At 43.3% G+C, this 24,066-nt stretch overlaps 1 protein-coding gene across 3 annotated transcripts; it reads left to right on the top strand.

Moving 5' to 3' along the window:
• Nucleotides 1-276: 276 nt before the first annotated feature.
• LOC131333973 (probable polyamine transporter At1g31830) lies at nt 277-23,807 on the top strand. Of its 3 annotated transcripts, none has more exons than XM_058368821.1 (3): nt 277-613; nt 4,318-4,445; nt 22,147-23,807. In XM_058368821.1, the coding sequence occupies exons 2-3, from the start codon at nt 4,326-4,328 to the stop codon at nt 23,593-23,595; spliced, it is 1,569 nt and encodes a 522-aa protein (XP_058224804.1). In that variant the 5' UTR covers nt 277-613; nt 4,318-4,325; the 3' UTR covers nt 23,596-23,807. The 3 variants fall into 3 exon arrangements, with proteins under 3 accessions (XP_058224804.1, XP_058224806.1, XP_058224807.1); XM_058368823.1 differs by having other exon boundaries at nt 4,318-4,449; XM_058368824.1 differs by lacking the exon at nt 4,318-4,445 and having other exon boundaries at nt 278-613.
• The last annotated feature ends 259 nt before the right edge of the window (nt 23,808-24,066 follow it).

The raw sequence follows: 24,066 nt of genomic DNA, 5'->3' as shown, positions 1-24,066 counted from the left end.
ACAAATTTTATTCCGGTATGATTATTTTTAGTAAATTAGTTATAAAGATTTTATTATAGTATAAATTTCATGTGTGTATTGTGTTCCACATGCACCATAACCTTTTTTCAAAACAATTTTTTTGCTCTCTCTCTCTCTCTCTCTCTCTCTCCATTAATTCTCTTCCTTTCTCACCAAACCAAACATTCCCCCTAATTCTATATTTCAGCTAACCTTTTTGTCTTTTCCAACTATTCATTTGTCACCATTATCCTCACCCATTCCTTGCACCCTAGTTCACTCCATCTCCATAAATACCTCTCTCCCTCTCCAAAATTCACAGCACAAAAACACAACAAAGTACACACACCTTGCTAAAATCAGTAGGAGGGAAGAAAGAAAGAGAAAGCTTGGTAGCTCCATTAAATGGAGGTCTAGAGATAGAAACCCGAGCGGTTTGGTTCCGCACAAGTCGGACACCAATTCGGGTTATCCTTTCGCAGCCCAGTCCTCGAACATCTCAGAACTGTACCTCAATAATTTTGATCCATTCCCGAGGTCCTGCGCTCCGTTGTCTTCTCCAATTGTCAGAAAAACGTCCAGAACCGTTACCCACTTTTCGACCAGAACCGAGGTATTATAATCTCTTTCCTGTAAATCTATATCTCTATTAAAACTATTATGCGGAAAACAGATATAACATGATCTTGAATTCAAAACATTTCAAGAACAATAAATAGCGTACCTTTGTTGGCCACCGTGATTAGAAGGAACAAACCCCTTAATTAGAAACACCTTAATTCTTGGCTCACCTTCTTCTCTTTGTCTCTACTTTGCTAGAATACCCCAGTAACTTTAATTGATGGAAAAACCCGTAAAAATAAGGGGTGAGTATTCTACCTTTTATAGATGAGAGAAGAGGGCCTTAGAGATAATTATTAAAAGACACCTAGTCCATCAATGTCTCTTTTATTATCAGGAGTTTTTCTTCATCTATAATTCTAATTAGTTATCGTAATAAACCATATCACTTCATTGGCTTATAGAGTCCCACATGCACAAAATGTGGAGGCTAGTGGGCCACATTGATAGAAAAAAACTAACATTTCCTACCTCTCTCTAAGTATATTTAGTGAATACGAGTTGAATTTTATTCTCCAAAATGAAAAGAAATCGAATCCAACGTCGCACGGCCAAAAATGGCCGTTTCCTCTGTTTTCCGGCGTTAACAGTGAAACTGTCTCTTAGTTTCAAAATGTTTTTGTAAAACTTACACTTCAACCCTTCTAATTTCATTAGTTTACGATTTCGGCCCAAATAATAGTAAGTCCTCACCAAAAATTTCAGTCAACTCCCCTACAACTTTCCAAGGTTAAGTTTCAGCCCAAAACAATAGAGGTGTTCTCATTATAGATTAGTCTCTAATTTAATCAAAGTTTATATTTTAGTCTATTAAATACGTTTAGTTAAAATATAGTTAAGTTCCAAAATATTAAATTCTACTTTGTAGCCAAATAATCATGATATTTTATGAAATGTTTTATATCGTTGTAAAAAAAAAAACATTTTAAAAAAATAATAAAGTTTTTAATCGAAAAGTTCTTGCAACCTTACGAACCAACATTAATAATGCAGGATAATTATTATTATTTTATTCCTAAGAAAAGATCTTGTTAACCTCAATATATTTTTATTAAATTATTATTTTAATAATATTTAAATAACTTTGTGACCCTCCAAAACCGATCTTTGAACATGACATGTAGGACCATTAGGGCTCCTGTCATGTATTGATAAATATTCTAATATCTTCTTCTTTTTTTATCTAATGTATCTTATATATATACTAATCAATTTTAAATTAATACAAGTCTAGAGATACTAATAAATGAACAAATCATTTTTATATATTACAATAGAAGAGATTCGTAACAAAAGAATAATAAAATAACGATTAGCCAAACCGCTAATGCTTGTGTCCGATTATTCATGTAATTAACTTGATTGTGGTTTTCCAAATCAATTGAGAGAGAGAGAGAGAGGGAGAGAGAGAGAGAGATCTTTTTTCCAAATCAACTAACATCCTGTACAATGCCCACATTTTGCGTGAAGCTTTGAATTTTTTTTTTTCTAAAAACAACTTACGGGGATTTCACATTTGAGGAGTATAACAACTCTTTTGGAGAGAATGAATCTTTTAATTCCAACCCATATTGAACTTATTTTTAACTCATCTAAGCCCATGTATATATGCGTTTATATGGGTTGAACCCATATAAACTCATCTATATGATATGACAGGAAAGTTCTCAAATCTCCTATATTTTGGACCATAGGATAGGTACAAATGTTTTCTACAGCTGAGATCTACGGGTAGAAGGGCTAACGATATATTTGGAAAGAATCTATATATGGAAAAAGGATGAAAGGAAACTTAAAATTGTTATTTCCTAATCTTATTTTGATTCCTTATTTCCCAATTTTAGAAGAGAAATCAAAGGTAAATAGAAAGAAAAAATATATGGCTCATAATGTACAACGTTTGCAACAATACCATATATACTTAGTTTGAATTTTTCTGATTGCCTAGAGGCCATAGTCATGGTAAACATAGTTTTTTTTTTTTTTTTTTTTAAGAAAGGAAACAATAGCACTTCGACCGTTAGTAAATTAGGGATGTCTACTTTGAAGTTTAAAATATTGGAAAGGAACCCAATCAATAAAAACCATATATTTATCATCAAAAAGTGAAAATGTAAGGTACGGAGCTCTAATCTATTCCTTTCAAATTATTGAATAAGTGTTCAAAAACTTTTCTACGGGTTGAACATTCCAAAAAAGTAGTTTTTTTTTGGCCAATATTGTATACATCAATTAGCGGGAGTTAGCGGATAGTTAGAAAGTTAATCCATAGGGGGTTCAGAGGTTGTCCATAGCCCTGAACGTCCATAGCCCTGAACCCCAATCAACCACCCCTCATGCGGCTTGAACCCCTCAGATGGATAATGCCAAATAAGCTGAAAAATAGTTTAAACTTTCAAATAATTTTCTAATTATGGGAGTAAATGCATTTTCCAAAATAAGCATAACACACCTCTTTGATTTTATGAGATGAATGATATTTTTCTTAAGGAAACTTGAAGACTGCATTCTCCATTTTACTACAAAAGATGAACCCGAGAAAGCATGACAAGTCCCTCCTATATTCTCTCTTCGATCCAATGCAAAAATACTAGGACCCCCCTTTTTTCTCCTTGTTTTTTGCAAGCGGTAGAAGAAAACAAGTTAGGTATATTGTTGCAAGCGGCAGGAGAAATGGACACCTTATAAAAAAGGGGAAAAAAAAAAACTAATAGGTACTGACAAATGGACACCTTATAAAAAAGGGAAAATTTTAAAATACCCACTATTTTTCCATGAGAAGAACTATTTCACGGAGCTTTCCATGAATAGTGGTTTACGGAGGAGAATCGTATCTGTTCGAAGTGTATTGGACGGTCCGAGTTTTATTGAAATTTTTCCTGAGGAAATGTAAACTTTTTTTTCCGAAAAAGTTTCATTACAATCCAGACCGTCCAATGCCAAACGGATGACTGATATCAAGTGGCTCCGTAAATTAACTCTTTACAGAGGTTCCGTGTGTGAATAAGCCCTACTCTTTCCCCATACAACCCCAATTTCTATATGCAACCCACAACCATTTTTTATTTTAACAAATTTACTAATACAACCCAACAAATTCCCCTATATCAATTTCCCAACATACCCCTCACTCGAGAGTAATTTTTCAATGCTGAGCGGTTACCACGTGGTGCCCACTCGGTGCATCTGAACCGTCTATTTCGGTTTTGAAGGGCTTGGGTTTGGAGAGGGAAAGAGAAGAGAGAGTGTGGGGGTGAGAGGAGAGAGAGTGTTTCAATCTGGACCGTCCAATACACTTTTGGACAGCTCGAATGTGCCCGCTCGGGCACCACGTCAGTCGGATGACATGGTGCCCACCCGGCACTGAAAATTTTCTCCTCACTCGAGGTTTACAACAATCCAAAGACATGTGAGGCTTTTGGACATCCAAACTGTGTATTTCTGGCCAAGATGTGCTTAGCTCATGCTCTCTTCTTGACTTGACTTATCCGATGCTGTGTTGTTTGCTTTGGTGCCAAAATGCAATAAAATCTAAACCAGCGTCTCTCAATCATACACTCCAATCAATCACCGTTACCCCGCTTCCTTTATACTTTAAATTATCACCCCCAAGAATCGATTGAACAATATATATCACCACTTCTCACTCTCTCTCTCTCTCTCTCTCATATTTTTCGGTTCTTATTGGGCTTGGAGTTACTACAATGGTACCAGTATCAACAAAAACAAACGGGTCAGATTCGGGTGGAAAAGTAGCAGATCCAGTCGGCTGTCAAAGCGGCTTAACAGCAAAAGCAGGTCTGAGCCAAAATGGCAAAGACGAGGTACGTACATACACATCAGCTCTTACCCATCAGCTCGATCTCTTTCCATTCATGCTTATATATAGGGGAAAGTTTACAATACACACCACTTAAAATAGTGTATCATATGCATCTATTTTATGGTTCATTCATAACATTTTAGTGTATTTCGTAACTTTTATTCTAGAATTCATAACCTTTTAACAGTACTATTCGTAACATTTTAATTATGATTCATAACATTTTGATGTATCTCGTAACGTTTATACTTTTGTAACTTTTTAACAATACGATTCGTAACATTTTCTTTATAATTCATAACATTTTGGTGGTGCATATGATACACATCCAAATAAAAGGTATATATTGTAGTTTTTCCCTATATATAGACATATGCACTAAATGTGATTAATTGTGTGCTTTCACTTTGTGTGTCGCTAGCCGAATATTCAATGAGGTCTATAAATTGTACTCAACATAACATTTACGTGGATGACATTCTAATCAAAAACTAAAACATAAACTGTTCTTTCGAGACGTTCTGGACCGCGCGTCAAAGTGACTGAAGTCAGAACAGGATCAAGCCCCTTTAAATCCTATTTCTACATATATATATATATATATATATATATATATATATATATATATATATGTATATATATATATATATGTATATATACAGTCCACTTCTTATAAAGGCGCCCTTACCGTATTACGGTAAGGGCTTCCCCTTTTCTCTCCTTTCCTGTCCAAATTTTGATGATCCGAGCCGCTTAATGTGTTCAGAACGTAATTTTAAGGGTACTCGCGAGAAATCAGCAAAAAAAAAAGACCGGGAAGAGCTTGATTTGAGCAGTTTTTATTTGAACCGTTCGATAAAATACAAACAAAAACTGCTCGGATCAAGCCCTTTCCGGTCTTTTTTTTTGCTGATTTCTAGCGGGTACCCTTAAAATCACGTTCTGAACACATTGAGCGGCTCGGATCATCACACATTGGTCGGGAAATGGACGTCCTTACCGTAATACGGTAAGGGCGCCCTTATAAGAAGTTTTGTGTATATATATATACACACCCCAATATGTGCCAGTCATGAGGTGCATAATTTCTTTTCGTTTAGTTTTTTTCATACTATTTGAAGGTGTTGGAATCCAATTGTTTAGCAAGAAAGAAGTGTTGCTTATATTAAGTCCGAGTCTTGCAACGAAATGCAACTGTTTTCTTTCTTTATTAATTTCCTCTTATCAATCGCAAAAAAACATAACTCAAGCGAAATGCATGTGATTAGCAAGGCACCGTACATGAAATATATAAGACTCGGACTTAATATAAGCAACACTTCTTTCTTGCTAAACAATTGGATTCCAACACCTTCAAATAGTATGAAAAAAACTAAACGAAAAGAAATTATGCACCTCATGACTGGCACATATTGGGGTCATAATATTTGTGATCAATTTATCTTAGCTGTTTTAATTTTTGCTAGTTTATCATATATGCATCATAGTTCGTGTTACAATATTAATGATAAATTATGCCCTATAGTGACGAACAATGTTTCGACTGGTTTATACTAGTATATTTATCATATATTTGTGTCCAATTATATTGCTTATATGATTTTTTGATAATTTTTTTCCGTTAGGGTTTGTATTTTTTTGAAATATATTTTATTTCTAGCGTTTGGGGAGAAAAGAAGAGAAGAGAAGAGAAGATAAGATTAAGCGAGACTATTTGAAAGATTAGAAGTGAAAAAAAGGTGATTGCCAAGTGGTCTTAGCCTGAGATTTAGGTGTTTGCTCCATCCTAAGGTTTTAGGTTCAATTCTCCATATCAACAACTTTTAGAGCCATCTCACCCTCATGCGTAAGCGTATGAAACGATTGTGGGAGGGGCTGTAAGAATAAATCCAAGGTGCGCGCAAGCTAGCTCAAAACACCCTATATTAAAAAAGTGTGATTATTGATTTATTTGGAAGCCAGTATCAAAAGATAGCCTCCCAAAGAAAGAAAAACCAACTCCAGGGAAAAAGAATACTAGAGATCATGACAATATTTAATTTGATTACATTAATCAATTATTATTTGGTTGTCACTTGGCTCACATGCCTAGAGGTTTGAAGTTGCCGAGTTTTTTTTTTTGACAAGTTGAAGTTGCCGAGTTGGTAAGTTGAAATATGTACTACTGATAGGTACCAACAATTAGACACCTTATGTATAGAAAATAAAAATTAACAATTTAAACTTTACTATCTGTAGGAGTTCGATTTATTGGGATCTTGACTGTGAATCGGTTCCTGTTCTTTCCTCCCTCACTCCACGCCCTCCGCCTGACCTGCAGCAAGTCACTAGGGCTGTGGTAGCCCAATGATCCTCCGACGATCAAGTTAGATGTAGGAAAAAGTGTATAGGTCTAAGCTTAGGGTCGAATGGCATACCTCTCTAGGTTAGAGTGCCCTTATATTTATAGACATTGCTTTGCTTAGCCTCCATGCTAGAGCGTGGAGGATTCGCTCAGGTAACCACATCGGGTGACGTCATATGTGACAAATGGGATAAAACGGTTATGGAGCACATGCCCAGGTCAAAACCCAATGATTATTCTCCAGGCATAACCGTATGGGACCCTCCTGGCGTAACTGTATTCCTTTCGGCAGCCTCTGGGAGTCGGAGTCAGGTATACTTCGTGCCCTAACTAACCGATAGAGCCCCGACCGGACCCCCTAACTGAGCGACATTCCGAGGGTGGCACTGTGATCCCATAGATTCTCATACCGAATAGCAGGCGGGCACCCTCATGCTCACTAGGTGCAACATGGCTCGGTCAGCTGTCCGAGCCTCAATTTCGGAGCAACTACAATAGCCCCTCAACTTGCTGGAGCGTCATCTTCGAGCTCGGAGGAGTTGATTATGCTTTGTGAAATGCCACATGATTGGAGTCCTTTACTCGTAGGTAACTGAAGCGAAAAGCGGCCTCAGTAATCGTCAGACTCTTAGCCCCAGCGCTAAGAACCATGTGTTGATCATCGCCAGGCTATTTTGTGATGCGAGGTGTCTTGGCACGTGTCGCGTCAGTTGATTGGTACGAAGCGTCCTTCGAGGACATGCGTTAGCCACTCAGTGGCTCGGTAAGTGGCGCTCCGACTCTCGTGTAGGCTTTTTGGTACTGACCGTCCGATGACTGCCACGTGTCCAAGATTTGACGGCTCGGTGCGAGTTGCTTCGTGCGCGCCCCTTCGATTCCTCCCCTATAAAAGGGAAGGTAGAGAGAAATAAGTACGTTCCTCCCTCTTCTCAGAACTCCACCGCTGCCACCGCCGTTCTTCATCATCCAATCGAGTTTTGAAGCGATTCAGTAGCAGATCTTCTTACGAATCTCAGGTATGTTGATCTCTTTGAATTAATCTTCAGTTTTTTGGACATTTTTTTGCGCTTTTCATCATTTTTTGGGTGCGTTGAGGCGGAAACGCCATTTGCCGCTGTTTGAAGCATGGCTTAGCACTATTCATTGCACTGTTCACGTTCTTCTGGATGCGTATGTTCTTCGTGAGGCGTATCTCCTTCCCGAGGCCATCAAGATAATTCCCGGCCCCAGGTGTTCTTCCTGAGGAAGGATATCCTATTATTGCCAGTGACCTAGAGGTTTCGAGGAGTGATGACCAGTCCGTCCCGAGCGTTAGATCTTTTTTTTTTCCCCTAAGCATGTAGCTAACGAGTTTAACATATCCCTTTTTTCTAGGTAGGGGTGGATGGTTGTTGAGATTTTCTTGGACAGTTCCAGTAGCTCATACATGAGACCCTTCGGATCTGAGCATTCAATCGAACTCCAATCGATTTCATTGAGCCGTATGATCCTTTAAGAGCCCCGCGCCCGGTCACATCGTTTGACCCCTGGGAGATGGAGACTCCCAACACCTCGGATCACGATCCGGGACCTTTTGCAATTTCTTCTGAAGAGGTTCAAGAACACATGAGGGCGGTGAGGCCATGCCCTTATCAGAATCAGTTCTTTAACGGCGCATCGGGCACCTATGAAGAGTTTAGGAGGGTCTATAGCATCCCACCGGACATGCAGGTTCGATTACTACCAACCACCGACCCTCGTCAACTGCAGCACCGCCCGGGAGAGCTGATCTTCCCCTCATGGCCATTACCAAGGGCAGAATTAGGTTCCCCCTCCACTAATTCGTACGTTGGGTGCTTCAGACCTTATCACTCACCTCTTCTCAGCTCACAGTTAATTCCTACCAGGTCATAACGAGTATTATAGAGCTGAGGAGGTAGTTCAACCTGATGTTCGGTTTGGAGGAGCTCTTCGGGGTCTACCAAGTCAGGGTCCACCAAGACTACGACCGCTACTATCTATCTTGTAGGTTGGGGTATCGGCTGGTATTCACATCTCGATAATCGAGTACTTCATGTTTGGTCCCTGCGAGAACCTTGACACTGGAACGACGATTCCGTTTAGGACAGGTACACCTGGTTAGTAAATTTCTCATCCCCTTGTATTGCATGTTTCTTTCTCTCCTTCTTGCATATGTCAATTTCTTTCTTTGTGACATCTTACAAGTGAAGGGGTCGTGCAAGGCTATCAGGAGAGGGCAAACCGAGGCCTAATCAACATTGCTTATGCTATCCCCCTCGCAAACTGATTCACCCCGGACCTGCTCGATTACATCCCAACTTACACGAGCTATCTGAAGAAGAAATCGAGATAGCAGGGGGTTCCGAGGGCAGGTCGATGGATAGGTAGAGGAAGAGGGAGATGAGGAAAAAGAGAATGAGGAGGAGTAGCAGAAGTCGAGGTGAGCAACTCTCCCCCTTTCGGCATCATTTGCGAAGAGGTGGACTGTGAGATTCCCGAGCGGACTGGGCTGAGCGGCGACATGATAGGTCGTACCGAGAGGGTGGTGCTAAACTTGAGGCAGAGGCTGAGGGGCCATGGTGTCGATTCACCACCAGGGATGGCAGACACAGGTAGTTCGATGGTCGCTCCCATTTCGTTGAAGGAGCCGGCGAAGAAAAGGGCACAGATCGAGGAGGGGGTAGCAGTTGGGGGAGGGAGAAGGAGATTATCAACATTCTAGAGGAGGAGGAGGAGCAGGATGGTGAGTTTGCCAAGGGGGAGGCCGAAACCGAATCCAGGGTTCGGGCGAAGGGGGTCCCCTAGGCCCCTAAGTTTCGTCACTTCAGTGGGTGCCAGATCCACCATGTTGACAATGCATCTTGGAACATCAGGATGGCTTGCGGGATGTTCCGAGCTTGCATACTCCCGAGGGATGCCAAAGCCGTCACAGGGTGCACAAAAGATTTGGTGGGGGAGATGGCGCAATCACTTCTCAATGTAAGCTTCATTATTTCCCCTTTTTTCCTTCGGTTAAAAGCAATGCTTTTTGTAATGTTTTTACCATTCCTGTTGGCAAACTGGCGCTTGGGCTTTGGCAATCCACAAGAGGTGCAAGGGGCAGGTCTTGGAGATCGAAGAATTGAAGAGGGCCTTGGCGTCAAAAGAGGAGGATCTGAGAGTGGCTTGAGAGGCTTGCGACCTTTACCAAGTGGACTTCCAAAGGGTTGATGGGGAGCAGGTGGCTACGAAGAACCGAGCCAAAAACGCCGAGGAGGCCGCAAACATTTTGAGAGCCACCCGAGCCTAAGAGGTCAAGGCTGTAAGGGAGAAAGGCTTCAATGAGGGTTTGACTCAACCGAAGTGGAGTACAAGAAGTAGGTCAGAGAGATCGAGGCCGAATTGCACAGAGACCGCTTCTGGGATGGAATGCGGTATGGTTATGAATTTCTATTGAGCAAGCTTGATCTTCCCGAGGATTCGGAGCTTCGTGCCGTCCTCGAACCGCCTCCTGAAGAGCTCGTGCTGCCCGAGGAAGAGGAAGAAGAGGTGCCAAACCTCGATGCCCATGCCAACCCCGCAGACCAAACCGATCCCAATGCCAGTGCTACAACTGATGCATAGGATGACTCCGAACATTTGGAATTTGTCGTTTCTAGGGTTGTGTAATTAATTTGGATGTGACTGGCACCGAACAATTGGCCTAAGCCAGATCACTGTAATAGTTAAGTAGGACTGGTGCCGAACAATTGGCCCGAGCTAGATCCTCGGTAGGGTTTTAACTTGCACCATATACTTTTGTTTTGTAGCCTTTGCACATTAACATCATTTTCAAACACTTGTGTTTTATCTCCAAAATACTATCATGTGCTTGTAGTTGTTACTAGGGTATGCCTGTGCCCCTGCTTCGGGTAAGCTTATGAGTTGGAAGAACAAGTATTAACTGGAACACTAACCAAAGCATACTTAGAGAACTGATATGTTCAAAAAAATCAAATTGTCAGTGCCCCCTGTGTCGGGCGGGCTTGCTAACCATACGGGCAAGGTTGGAACCGAAGTAGAGTAGAAAGAAAAATGCTTTTGGAAAAAAGTGATTTTTCGGTGCCCCTTGCTTCGGGCAGGCTCGCACAGAGCCGGACGAGCTAAACCGAAGCATTTAGATGAAAATTGTTTTTAAACTTCCCGAGCCCTTACTTCAGGTTAGGTTGCCTTGGCTACACGAGGGGAATGCTCGAATCGAGGGGGTTGACATTTAATGTCACACACTTGGAAAAGTCAGCTAGGGGATTTGTGTTGGGGTCCCGTATAGGGCTAACGTCGGCCAAGGGTCCGGGACATAGCGTATCCTAGCAGTAAGTGGCTTTATGATGGATCGAGGTAAAGGGCTCGGGGAAAAGGCCGAGTATCCTTAGAACGATCTGTCGAAAGCCCGAACGACCGTGTTGGTCAGGACGACTTAGTGGCAATTGTGCCAGAAGGGTTTTACCTTTTGGAGGGCCAAATCCCAGAAGCCGAGATAAAATGGTTTTTGTGAGATTAAACTAAGTGATGAAGAGTAAACAACAGTAGGGGGGATACGGGTCTGCGCCGAGGGAGTCGCTAACCATAGAATTTCTTGAGGTTATTAGCATTCCAAGATTTTGCAATAGGAGCGTCGTCCAGCTTTTCCAACTTGTAATTTTCCGAGCCTAGGTGTTTGAGGACACGGTATGGACTATCCCAATTGGGCATAAGCTTTCGTTTCTTGGACTTCTCGACCACACTTTTCCAGACAAGATTGTCGGGCTTGAGCGAGTGAAGGCGGGCGCTTCGGTTGTAGCCTTTGGCGACCTCTTGTTGATATTAAGTGAGCCTGATCCTCGCGTTTTCACGCTCCTCTTCTGCCAAGTCGAGATTTGAGGCGATTGCATCAATATTAACTGATTCGTCAAAATTTTCAATGGGGATCATGGGAAGCCCGACCTGGAGGGGAATGACGGCCCCCATCCCAAATTCCAAGGAGAAAGGGGTGCGTTCGGTGGAGTGCTGGGGGTAGTTCAGTAGCCCCAGAATACCCTTGGTGATTCCTCAGCCCATTTGCCCCGTCAGAATTTGAGTCGGCTTTTGAGTCTAGAGGAGATAGCCTTGTTGGTGGCCTCTACCTGTCCATTGCCCTGGGGGTATGCCGGAGTGGATGTGTCCCATTTGATGACATACTCGTCGAGGAGGGCCCGATATTTTTGCCCAGTGAATTGCTTCCCGTTGTCAGTGATGATAGTGAAGGGTACACCGAAGCGGGAGATGATGTTTCTCCAGACCAAAGAAATGACAACGACTTCCTCGATGGTCACCATGGGTTTGGCCTCGACCCATTTGGAGAAGTAGTCAGTGGCAGTTAAGAGAAATTTAAATCCCCTGGGAGCAACTGGGAACTTGCCCACGATGTCCATGCCCCACTGCGAGAACGGCCATGAACTGGTGAGGGGATTGAGGTCTTGGGTGAGCTGGTGGATGATGCGAGAAAACATCTTGCACTTTCGGCATCGTTTAACGTACTCCTTAGAATCATGCTTCAATGTCGACCACCAATAACCCTAAGTGATGGCTCGGTGAGCGAAGGAATGTCCTCCCGAGTGACAACCACTATCGCCAGCTTGAAGCTCTTCAATGATGCCAGGCACCTGGTGTGGGTGTGCCACCAACAAGTATGGGCCGATGAAGGACCGTTGGTAGAGCTTGCCATTGGGCTTCCACTAAAAAAAAGCAGCCTTGTTACGGAGTCGATGAGCTTCCTTTTTGTTGGAGGGAATGATATCATCCTGCAAGTAGCTGACGATCTCATCCATCCAACTCGGTCCAAGCTCGATATTGAGGACCTTATGATCTGGAATGTCGAGCTTAAAACTAAGTTTGTCGACAGTGCCGAAGGAAATAGAGCAAGGCCTCGAGGCCGAATATGCCGAGGTAAGTCCAGTGAGGGCGTCGGCGTATGCGTTTTGCTCTTTAGAGATGTGTTCGATCCGGATGGCTTTGAAGCTTTTAGTGAGTCGGATAGCTGAACTAAGGTATGTACACATGCGCTCATCTCGAGCTTAGCATTCTTCTGTGAGCTGATTGACAACCGGTTGGGAGTCGCTGTAGACGATGTGCTCTTCAATGCTAAGCGCCTGGCGGTCTTGAGTCCTGGGATTAGGGCTTCGTTTTCAGCCTCATTGTTTGAGGCTGGGAAACTGATGGCGAGGGAGCTTTCATGCAGGATTCCGGTGGGAGAAAGGAATACGATCCCAGCCCCGGTGCCTCAACTATTTGAGCCTCCGTTGACGTACATTTTCCAAACATCACCGTGGAACAACTTCCAAGCGATGTTGGGGTTAGCTTGGAGCGTTACTTCTGGATTAGGGGTCGAGCCTGGGGCGAGGGAATTGCTTGGTGTAACCTCGGCGATAAAGTCAGCAAGGGCCTGAGCCTTGATAGCTGTTCGGGGCTAGTAGTGAATTTAGAAGTTTGCAAGTTCCACAGCCCACTAGAAAATTCGGTTAGAGAGATCTGCTTTTCAGAGGAGAGATTTGAGAGGGAAATCTGTGAGAACGACGATTTGGTGAGCCTAAAAGTATGGAGCGAACTTTCGAAAGGCCGAGACGAAGGCGAGGACAAGCTTCTCCAAAGGTAAATAACGCGTCCCGGCAGAGGTCATCGTCTTGCTTGAATAGTAGATGGGATGGTGGTCTCAACCCTCCTGGCGAATGAGCACCGAGCTTATGGCCGGTTAAGTACAGGAATAAGTCTTCCTGGTCCCGAGGTGTGACAATGAGCGAAGGCGCCGAAAGGTAAGCCTTTAGCTGTTGTAATGCTCGATCACACTCCTCGGTCCAATTGAAACTGCGCCGGCTACCTTTCAAAAGAGTGAAGAATGGTTGGCACATGTCAGAGGACCGACTGATGAACTGGTTAAAAGCAGTGGCCATGTTGGTGAGACGCTGGACATCCCTTTTGTTGTGCGGAGCAAAAAGCTTTTCAATTGCAAAGAGTTGCACGGGGTCTGCCTCAATGCCGCGTCGGGAGACGAGTTGACTGAGGAATTTTCCCAAACTAACCCCGAATGTGCACTTTTCTGCATTAAGACGAAGTTTGTGAGTCTTGAGGATCTCAAAAGCTTCAGTGAGATGGGCTAGGTGATCACTGGCGAGCATGTTTTTTACAACCATGTCGTCAATGTAAGCCATCATGGTGTCTCCCAGTTAGCGCTCGAACATTTTAGTTATCATTCACTGAAATGTAGGCCCGGCAATTTTGAGATCGAAGGGCATGACGAGATAACCGAAAATATCATGCGGGATGATGAAGACCGTGTTGTCAACATCGCCCTTGCTCATCGCTATTTGATGATAGCTTCGGTAAGCGTGCATGAAACTGAGTCGATCGTGGCCGGCGGTAGCGTCAACTAACTGATCAATCTGCGGAAAGGGGAAGAACTCCTTCGGGCAGACATCGTTGAGATTGGAATAGTTGACGCACACACGCCACTTGCCATTCTTTTTCTTAACAACCACGGTGTTGGCTAACCACCTAGGGTACTGAACTTCGCAGATGGCCCGAGCATTGAGGAGTCGACCGACCTCTTTGATAATGGCCTCGGAATGGACCGGGGAAGACCGCATTGCCCTCTGTACAACTGGACATCTGCTTTTGTTGATGTTGAGCTCGCGGCAGATGAACGAGGGGTTGATCCTGGGCATCTCGTATGGAGTCCAGGCAAACACCTTAATGTTACGATTTAGGAAATTGATCATCTGGTCCCGCTCGACATCGCTGAGGGATGATCCGACAAGGAAGAAATGGGAGCCATCCTTGTTGATGGGAATAGTGACGAGGTCTTCAATTGCTTTTTCGTCGGCCCTTCTATTGACGTCTTCAAGAATTGGGGCATCAGGGACCTCGATGAGGTTGACTTGGGACGTTTGTTTACTGCTTCAGACAGTGTTGACATAGCACCTTTTAGCAGCGGTCTGGTCTCCGTAAAGGTCTTCCTGACGTGCGTAAGTGCCAATGAACCATACCACCTGGTGATAAGTGGAGGCAATAGCCTTCATCTTATGGAGCCAAGTGCGCCCGACGATGGCGTTGTAAGGGCTAGGTACATCCACCACAACAAACTCCATATCGTGTGTCACCGACTCGGCGTGAACAGGAAGGGTAATCATGCCAAGAGGCCATACCGGAGCCCCATTGAAACTGATTAAGGGAACCTCCAAGGGATTGAGGTCGCACTCGGGGAGCTTCAGGTCTTTGAATAGCGAATAGTACATGACTTCTGTTGCACTGCCCTGGTTAACGAGGACGTGCCGAACATTAGAGGTTCCAATGCGGAGCGTGACCACAAGGGTGTCATTGTGCGGGAGCTAGATGCGGTCTAGATTTTTCCCGGTGAACGAGATAGTCCACTTAGAGCCGTCGTTGGTTCGAGCGCGTTTTGGCTTGGGACCCACTAACATGACTTGTTTGGATGAAAAAGCATCATTGAGCTTGGCACGGATGATGCACCCAGCCTCAGCATTCTGGGGACCAAGGGTAACATGGATCATTTGGATCTCATCTTCATTTTGGGTCTCGGCTCGCTATGCCCGAACCCTGGTATTTTTGTGGTCGATGAGATTACCGAGGTAGCCCCCTACAATAAGCTACTCCAAGTAAGCCTTGAAGGGCTTCCATGCGGTGGTAAAGTGGCCTTGCTCGTTATGGTAACTGCATCGGACGATTGGATTCTTAATCTTCTTGTTCTCAATGCTAAACTTCTGGTTCGGGAAGGAGAAGTAGGGCTGATCCTTAACCTGATCAAAAATATGATAGATGGGGACGGTGAAGACAATTTTTTTGGTGTTGAAATCACTCAGCTTCGGTCCCTTCTTTAGAGATTGCTTAATATTGTTGACCTATTTTTTAGGGGAGACAGCTGCCTAAACAACAGGGACCTTCAAGCTCGCTTGCTTCCTGATTCCCTGCTCGGCCTTGGACTCGATTAGTTGGCACCATCCTTCGATGCGGGTCATGAGCTCTTTCATGTATCCGGATTTGTGCTGAGCTAGGTCGTCGTATACCTGCTCGTCTTGCGAAGTGAGACCAAGCTAAAATCCTCGGGCTGAAATAACTCCGTTGAATCCCTCAATTTTGTTAAAGAGCTCCCAGTAACGACCTGCGTATTGGCGAAGCATCTTGTCGCTTCGTTTGCACAGTGCAAGGAGAGAGTCGATTTCCTTTTCGTGCTTGTTGCTGGGGATGAACCGAGCCATGAAGGCACCGCAAAGGGAATCAAATGAGGAAATGGATCAGGCAGGCAGCTAGTTAAACCACGTGAGGCCCAGGTTCCCAAGGTTTGCAGGAAAGACTTTGCACAGAAAAGCATCGTTCGAGTGCTCGTTTCGAAGGAACAGAGACATAACGTGCTTGTACTATACCAGGTGAGTGTACACCTTAGACTTGCCGTTGTACTTGGCAAACTTGGGTTGGGTGAATCCATTTAGGGGGGTGACCAAATCGATCTCTCTTGTAAATAGAGAGGTCGTGAGTCTCTCGAGTCGGGCGTCGCGATGAGGTCGGATCAAACGGTTGGGACCATCTGGACGCTTGGTCGCGAAACACTTCTTTGGGATGAGATGGTCCAATCTTTCGTAATCTTTTCTTTCAGCGGAACTCTCCCCGACTTTTGGGGGGAGTGTTCGTGCCGGTCCATTCTGTAGCTATCTCTAGGGTGGCGCTCGAGGAGCTCGGTGACTAGGCTTCTGTCACGACCATTTTTGGGGTGCTTGATGATCGGGTTTTTTTTGGGTCCATTTTTTAGGCGTTTGTTGTACCCCTTGCTTTGGTATTCCACGAGGCTATTTTCCTCCTTTATGATTTTCGTGAAACTAGGGGTGGGCTCAATGCTCCCCTTGCCGATTATGACAGAATGGGTGGATGAGGCCGAGACGCTTCTAGCTTTGAGCCTCTCGAAGGAGGATTGCTTGCCATGATGTCCTACGGGGTTGGGGTTAGGGGAACAAGAGCGCTCCCTGCGCCAAGCACCCTTTTCAGTACGGCCTCCCTCATCTGGTGGTTCGAGACGATCTTTTGCTGAGGGCCAAGGTCGATGCTCCACCAAGGGCCCCCCTTCACGGTTGCGAGGGGGGCTGTGCTGGCTCCTTTGTCCGTCATGGTAGAATGGGGAGATCTGGAGGAGGTGCTTGATCTCTGCCAGCTCATCTCTGACGTACCTGTCCTGCTCCACAACTGTTGTGAGTTCTTCAATCTTCCACTCCAAGTGACGGATATAGGTATGGAGTTCAGAGAACGTCCCAGCGTTTGGTGTCGTGGTGCCGACTTTAATGCTGATGGACATGTGATTTTTGCCCAGGACATTGGCTCTGCCGGAGCCAAGGTGAAGGTTTCCGAGGGGACCAAGTTCGAGGGTCGTATCACTGGGATATGGATCTTTAACTTCCACCACCTTGGTTCAGGAATTTTTTGAACGAAGCTTAGGAAAAAGAAGGAATGAGATGCTGAGAAGGTGGCTAGAACCCCAGCAGAATTGCCAATTGTAGGGGTTCGATTTATCGGGGTCTTGACCGTGGGTCGGTTCCGGTTCCTTCCTCCCCTGCTACCTGACGTACAGTAAGTCACTAGGGTTGTGGTAGCCTAGTGACCCTCCGACGTTCAAGTTAAATGTAGGAAAAAATGTATAGGTCTAGGGTTAAGGTCGAATAGCATACCTCTCTAGGTTAAAGTCCCATTGTATTTATAGACCTTGCTTTGCTTGGCCTCCAAGCAAGCGCATGGAGGATACGCTCGGGTAACCACCTCAGGTGACGTCATATGTGATGAATATATGGGATAAGGCGGTTATGGAGCACATGGCAAGGTCAGGCCCCAATGATTATTCTCCTGGCGTAACCATATGGGGCCCTCCAGGTGTAACCGTATTCCTACATGCGGCCTTAGGGAGTCGGGGTCGGGTATACTCTGTGCCTTAACGAAGCGATAAAGCCTCGACCGGACCCCCTTACTGAGGGACATTCCGCGGGTGGCACTGTGATCCCTCAGATTCTTATACCGAATAGCAGGCGAGCACCCTCATGCTCGCTCAATGCCCCAGTTCCGAAGCCACTACACGTTCCACCTACCGAATTTTAATATGAGATTGGAACAAATTAACATGTGTGGTTTTGGGCGGTGATTTTCTATTTTGATACTTCCAAAGTTGTGATAGTGTGTAACTCACCACTTTGACTCGGTGATAGTTTATATCTATTCTATTCCTGTAGGGCTCATTTGAATGCGGGATAAGGATTGGGGGTGTTATTTAGGAAGGGGGGGTAAAATAGTAGGAAGTATTGGTTAATAAGGGATGAGCCACATTGATGTGATGTTTATAAAGAGAAATTAAATAGTAATTGGTTTGGATGAGGTATTAAAAATGGGGGGATAAAATAGTACTTGGTTTGGATGAGAGATAAAACAGGGAGATAATGTTGTTTTGTAGTTGAAATAAAGGAGGAGAGGTTATTATTTCGGCCTTATCCGAGGATATTAACTAATAACACCCCAAAACCCACTCATAAATAATCCCCCCGTAGGGAGTATTAGCCAGTATAAGAGAAGAGGGGGAAATCTAATACCCTTGCGTTTTTGGGTTGCCAAACTAGGTGATAAACCTGGGCCCACAGCCCAACATTAATTCATCAAACTAGAATCTGAAACGTCTTGAGGCGATTGCAGGTGATTCTTGCTCGGGGGGGAGATGTCCTCTTCCTCCTCCCCTGGGCCATCTTTTCTTCCTATCCCTTCTCTTTCCCTATTCTTTTCCCTTTATCATTTCCCTTTACCGCCTCATTTCCGTTCATCTTCCCTTTTGCGTGAGTTCAGCGCCGTCGCAACTACTGGGTGCGTCAAGTTTCTGCCTAACAGCATGTCGTTCCATTCTATCCAATCGTGCACCCTCTACTCGTCGTTGGTTGGTACCTGGTCTTTTGTTTAACGGCGAAGTGAGGCCGCAGCGGAAGGCATTGGGACTTTGGGCCAGTTACGATTGCTATTGTTGAGCTCGACAATGGCGGTTGTGGTGGTGGTTTGGTAGTTTGGTGGTGGTTGGTGGTTGAGGGAATGGTTAGGATTTTGTGTTATTTGTTTTTCTTTTTCAGGTGGTGGTTGTAGAGGAGATGCTGCTGGTGGCAGCTCGGGTTTGTGGTGATTTCCCGTCTGTATGCTTTGGAGGTTGAGGGAGGAGATAGCTTTGGATCCACTTGGTGGCTGTAGCGAAGAAGAAGGTGTGTGGAGGCTTGGATCCTTGGTGTCTGAATGGCGTTATGGCAGCAAAGCTGTGGATGAAGGAGGACGACTTCGAGTTTTGCAAGCAAGCGGAGGCTGAACAGGGGTGGATGGGATTTGAGGGACACGGCAGTTTCCGCGGCGGAGGCTTTCCGATCGTTTTTGGGACTAGCGACATACGACGGGTTCATGGCGGTCTTTGTTTCGCGACAGCAACAGCTTAGAGCTTTGGATTCTAGATCTGCATTTAGGGTTTTGGATGTATTTGGGCTTTATTGTAGGGCTAATACCCTTGTATTTGGGATTTCAAGCCTTTTTTGATGTTTGCTTTTTACTGTGTTATCTGGGCTTTGTGGCTTTTTAGATGTTGGGCTTTGGCCCATGGGGTTTTCTCCTTGTTTGGCATCTTGCCAATCATGGACTTAGGTCTCAGATAGGCACTTGTTGCCTTTCTCCTTGTCCTTTTAGTCTTTGTAATCTTTCAAAGATTAATAAAACTTTTTTGCCGTTAAAAAAAAAACCTAGGCCCACAGTCTTAGGAGGGGGGAAAACTAATACCTCTTCTCAATACCCCATCCAAATGAGCCCTTAAAATACCAAAACCACAATTGAGAAAAATTAGCTCAATTCGATGTGTGTACGTGCTTGATGTCCTGTAATCTAAATGAAAAATTAAAAGATTGGATCAAACACCTATACATATTGAATTGAGTTGAGTTGATTTTTGGTGGAGTTACTTGAAAAATTATTTTAAAATCATTAAACAGCTCGGATTATCCGTATGGAACCCGTAGTGGGCCCCATGTGCCGTCTGTGCACCGCATGTGCACTTTTGGTTGGTTGCTTTAGCATTTTCGGACAATCTCAAAGGGAGGTCTTTAGTGTTTACGGAAAATTCTACCAGCAAATTTTGAGATTTTAGCTTTTAGAAAGATATTTTAATTGTTTTCGTTAGAAAAAATTAACATAGTTTAGGAATCTACGGATTCCTAGAATATGAAATGGAAAAATAAATTTGATTCTAGAGCAATTGAATTCTAAGTGCATTTTGGATCAAATTTTGGATCGGAAGTTGATTTTCAAGTTTTTACAAGTTAATACTTCTTTTGTCCAAAAATGTTTGTTGGGTCTGGATAACGCGAAGTATTATTTTTGAAAAATAATTTAAAAAATTCAAAATTTAAAAGAACTCATTGGATATCTAGCTAGTAACTTGTTGAGAAAATTTAAAATTTTTAATTTCTCGTTTTGCGAATTGGACAAACATTTGGGATAGAGGGAGTACCAGCTTTTACTATAACTTAATCATATATATTTTTGAGCAACAAGCAATTCATTCCCTTCAAAAGCCCGAAAGCAAAGATTACATCACAATAAACAAGAGTGAACCAAAACTACCAAAATCTAAGACACAAGCTACGTAGTTGACAAACTAGCACTAGGTGTTGGCATAGCATTTGTCAGTCAACTTGGTAGTAGAGCACCCAACGAGAAACCCAACTCAAACCATAGGTAAGAAGCACAGATGAAATCTTCAGTAAACCCCATAAATATGCTCTTTGAAAGCGTCTTCGGCCGGCTCGTGGCACAAGAAAGTGTCAACTAAGACAGTGAGCCCTCGTTACCACAAGCGAAGGACGCCACTTCGAGAATAGACCTTGCTGACACGGCTGACTCTGGATGCGGGAACACAAACGCTGACAAAGCCGAACCTACGAGACCATGGCAAGCACGAAAGCAAAAACAGGGCCAAAACTCGAATCAAACAAAACTAAAGTTGTTATCCACCACCAACCCCACGGGATCTGAGGAAACCAAATCGAGACACAATGCTGAACTGTGGAAAATCCAGCCGGGGAAGAAAGGGCACAAACAACCCTGAAAACTAACTAAAACTCCCCTGCCTCGCCACTAAAACTAACTATAGCCTAATAATGCTCACCGCTATAGTAAACATATATATTGGATTCTACTAAAGTCTAGAATTTTCAATTTGAAGCTAGAACTTAAAATTTGTATACACTATCGCAAACACGCCATAGTATAATTTTATACCAAACATAATTTTGGTGACAGAAAGCATATGGACATTGATTTGAAGTTTGTATTTGAGGGTAGAGATCTATTTTAGACCCATTTCAGGTCCGAAAAAAGGATCCAAGCCTGCTCATTGTTTAAAACACTTTCTTTAGTGTTTTTGTAAAATAATCTGCTCAATTGGATATCGGTAATGACATTTACGATACATATAGCTTTAACTTGCTTCAGAATTCAAGCCTAAACTCAAGACAAAATTAGATGTTTCATAAACACCCTTACCCATATCCGATTAAGCTAATTCCGTATAAGAGAGTTGCATAAACCAATACCATCATACTTACGTGCATTATCAACCACTCGGATTGGAGAGCAAGTACTATTATTGCGAAAGAATGGGCGAAATAGATGCGGAAGCCAATGCTATATCTCCTTTTAGCTTTGTCCCACGATTCGAACAAAACACTGACTCTTTTTGTACAAGTCCCTAAACAAAATATTTTAAATAAAATGAGTAGCTCCAATCATTGTTGTCAGGCTAGAGACGGGTTCATATCAAGTCTGTACGCGCGGGTACAGATTTGAAATCTCTACCCATAGCAGTGTTGTTTGGTGACACATGTGGCAAGTTGAAAACCGCTTGCACCACGTGCACTCCAATGAGCTCTTCAAATCTAAAGTTTACTTCATCTTTTTTTTTTTTGACAACAAAATAAAAAATTATTAATCTTTGGAATAACAAACAAAGATTAACTTTCAAGAAACCCACTTTGATAGGAGTAACAAAAAATAAAATGATAAGGTTAACAATCCAAAATTATAAGTAAGTTTGATGAGCACTCTTAAAACTTGAAGAAAGTTAGAGATACACTAAAAAGGTGTAGCAAATTTCCCGCATTTGTATGGCTTTCGATGATATTGATCTGTAAATATAATTTAGTTTTTTTTTTTTTTTTGCTACCTCCCATTGCAAGGCTCTTGGTGTGGCTTTATTTTCTAGTTTCTAATATATGAATTTTTCATTTGTTTGATGTGGGAACCTCTCAGATCTTCGTTCTGATTGCAGACTGACGAGCAAACTTCCATTGCAATGGGGGTACACAATGGTGCCTCAAATGTAGCTATTAATGGCGCACCTTCTTCTCCCAGGGCTACTAAAGTTGGAAAAGTCTCGGTTTTGCCCCTTGTTTTTCTCATCTTCTACGAGGTATCGGGAGGACCATTCGGGGTTGAGGATATTGTACGCGCAGCTGGCCCACTTCTAGCCCTAATTGGTTTTTTGGTATTTCCATTTATATGGAGTGTACCTGAAGCCCTAATAACTGCAGAAATGGGCACCATGTTCCCAGAAGACGGTGGCTATGTGATATGGGTTTCATCCGCATTGGGTGAGTATTGGGGGTTTCAAATAGGTTGGATGAAATGGCTAAGCGGGGTCATCGATAATGCTCTATACCCGGTTATGTTCCTTTATTATTTAAAGTCAGCAATCCCGGCATTATCTGGTGGTTTGCCAAGAGTTGCAGCAACGCTAGGTTTGACTGCTATGCTCACTTACATGAATTATAGGGGTTTAACCATTGTAGGATGGGCTGCTGTTCTGCTGGGGGTTCTCTCATTCCTTCCTTTCGGTGTTATGGGACTTGTCGCAATACCCAAGTTAAGGCCTAAAAGATGGTTAGTGGTAGATTTACACAACGTTCACTGGAATTTGTTCCTAAACACACTATTCTGGAACTTAAATTACTGGGATTCGATAAGTACGTTAACAGGAGAGATGGATAACCCGAAGAAGACTCTGCCAAAGGCTCTATTCTATGCTTTAATTGTAGTTGTAAGTGGGTATTTCTTTCCTTTACTAATTGGTACAGGAGCTATACCACTCAATCGAAACCTGTGGACCAATTTGTATTTCTCTGATGTCGCCAAGTTGGTGGGTGGAGTGTGGTTGAGGGTTTGGGTCCAAATGGCTGCTGCAATGTCAACAGTAGGAATGTTCGTGGCTGAAATGAGCGGTGATTCTTTTCAACTTCTTGGTATGGCGGAAAGAGGGATGCTTCCGGCGTTTTTCGCCAAAAGATCTCGTTATGGAACTCCTCTTGTTGGTATTTTATTTTCGGCTTCAGGAATTATTTTGCTTTCATGGCTGAGCTTTACAGAGATAATGGCCGTAGAAAACTTTTTGTATTGTTTAGGAATGATTTTGGAGTTCATATCCTTCATAAGGTTGAGAATAAAATACCCAGCTGCATCTCGGCCTTTTAAGATACCTGTGGGAACAGTCGGATCAATTCTACTATGTATTCCTCCGACCATATTGATGGGCGCTGTGCTGGCTCTTTCTTCGCTCAAAGTGGCAGTTATAAGCCTCGTTGTTGTTGTAATTGGACTAGTGATGCAGCCTTGTCTCAAGCATGTTAAGAAAAAGAAATGGCTCAAGTTCTCTGAGAATTCTGATCTCCCTGATCCACTATGTGGTGCTGCTCATGAGAATACTGAAACATTGGTTCAGTAACTAACCATTGTCGAATGGATGACAAGAGAAATGTTATTTGCTCATCAAGATCTCAAAAGGCTCCAATGGACGACAAATATTCTCTGACCGGTATCTCATTAAGGTATTTGCGTTGTTCAGATGTTCACAATCAAGTAGGTATTCAACTGAGGGCGGTAGCTCTAACTGATAACAGTAGAATAGATGCATGTTGAAGCCAAGACCGCAGGTCCCCAATGAAATGGCCCAAATTCAAGTCTCTTTATCTTACCAGGCAAAAAATATGTAATGAAGTTTGTTGAATCTTACCTCATATGATATTACACAAAAACATTAAGAACTAGAAGCTTCTAAAAAGTTCATTTATCATAAGTGCTTTTATGTGCCCCAAGGATCGAAACCTAACACATACGAAACACACACAACAAAGAGTTTTACATGATTTTCCAAAATCAGACGGAGGAATCGAAGCAACATTTACGGAAACGAGCT

Source organism: Rhododendron vialii, chromosome 7a (genome assembly GCF_030253575.1).
Source record: "Rhododendron vialii isolate Sample 1 chromosome 7a, ASM3025357v1".
NCBI lineage: Eukaryota > Viridiplantae > Streptophyta > Magnoliopsida > Ericales > Ericaceae > Rhododendron > Rhododendron vialii.
The sequence above is the reverse complement of the archived record's forward strand: the minus strand, read 5'-3'. Positions and strand labels throughout refer to the sequence as shown.

Excerpts from the sequence above, each read along its gene's own strand:
- LOC131333973 (XM_058368821.1), top strand. The coding sequence starts at position 4,326 with ATGGTACCAGTATCAACAAAAACAAACGGGTCAGATTCGGGTGGAAAA. Across the intron at positions 4,446-22,146 it reads GCCAAAATGGCAAAGACGAG|ACTGACGAGCAAACTTCCAT; the intron begins GTACGTACATAC and ends TTCTGATTGCAG.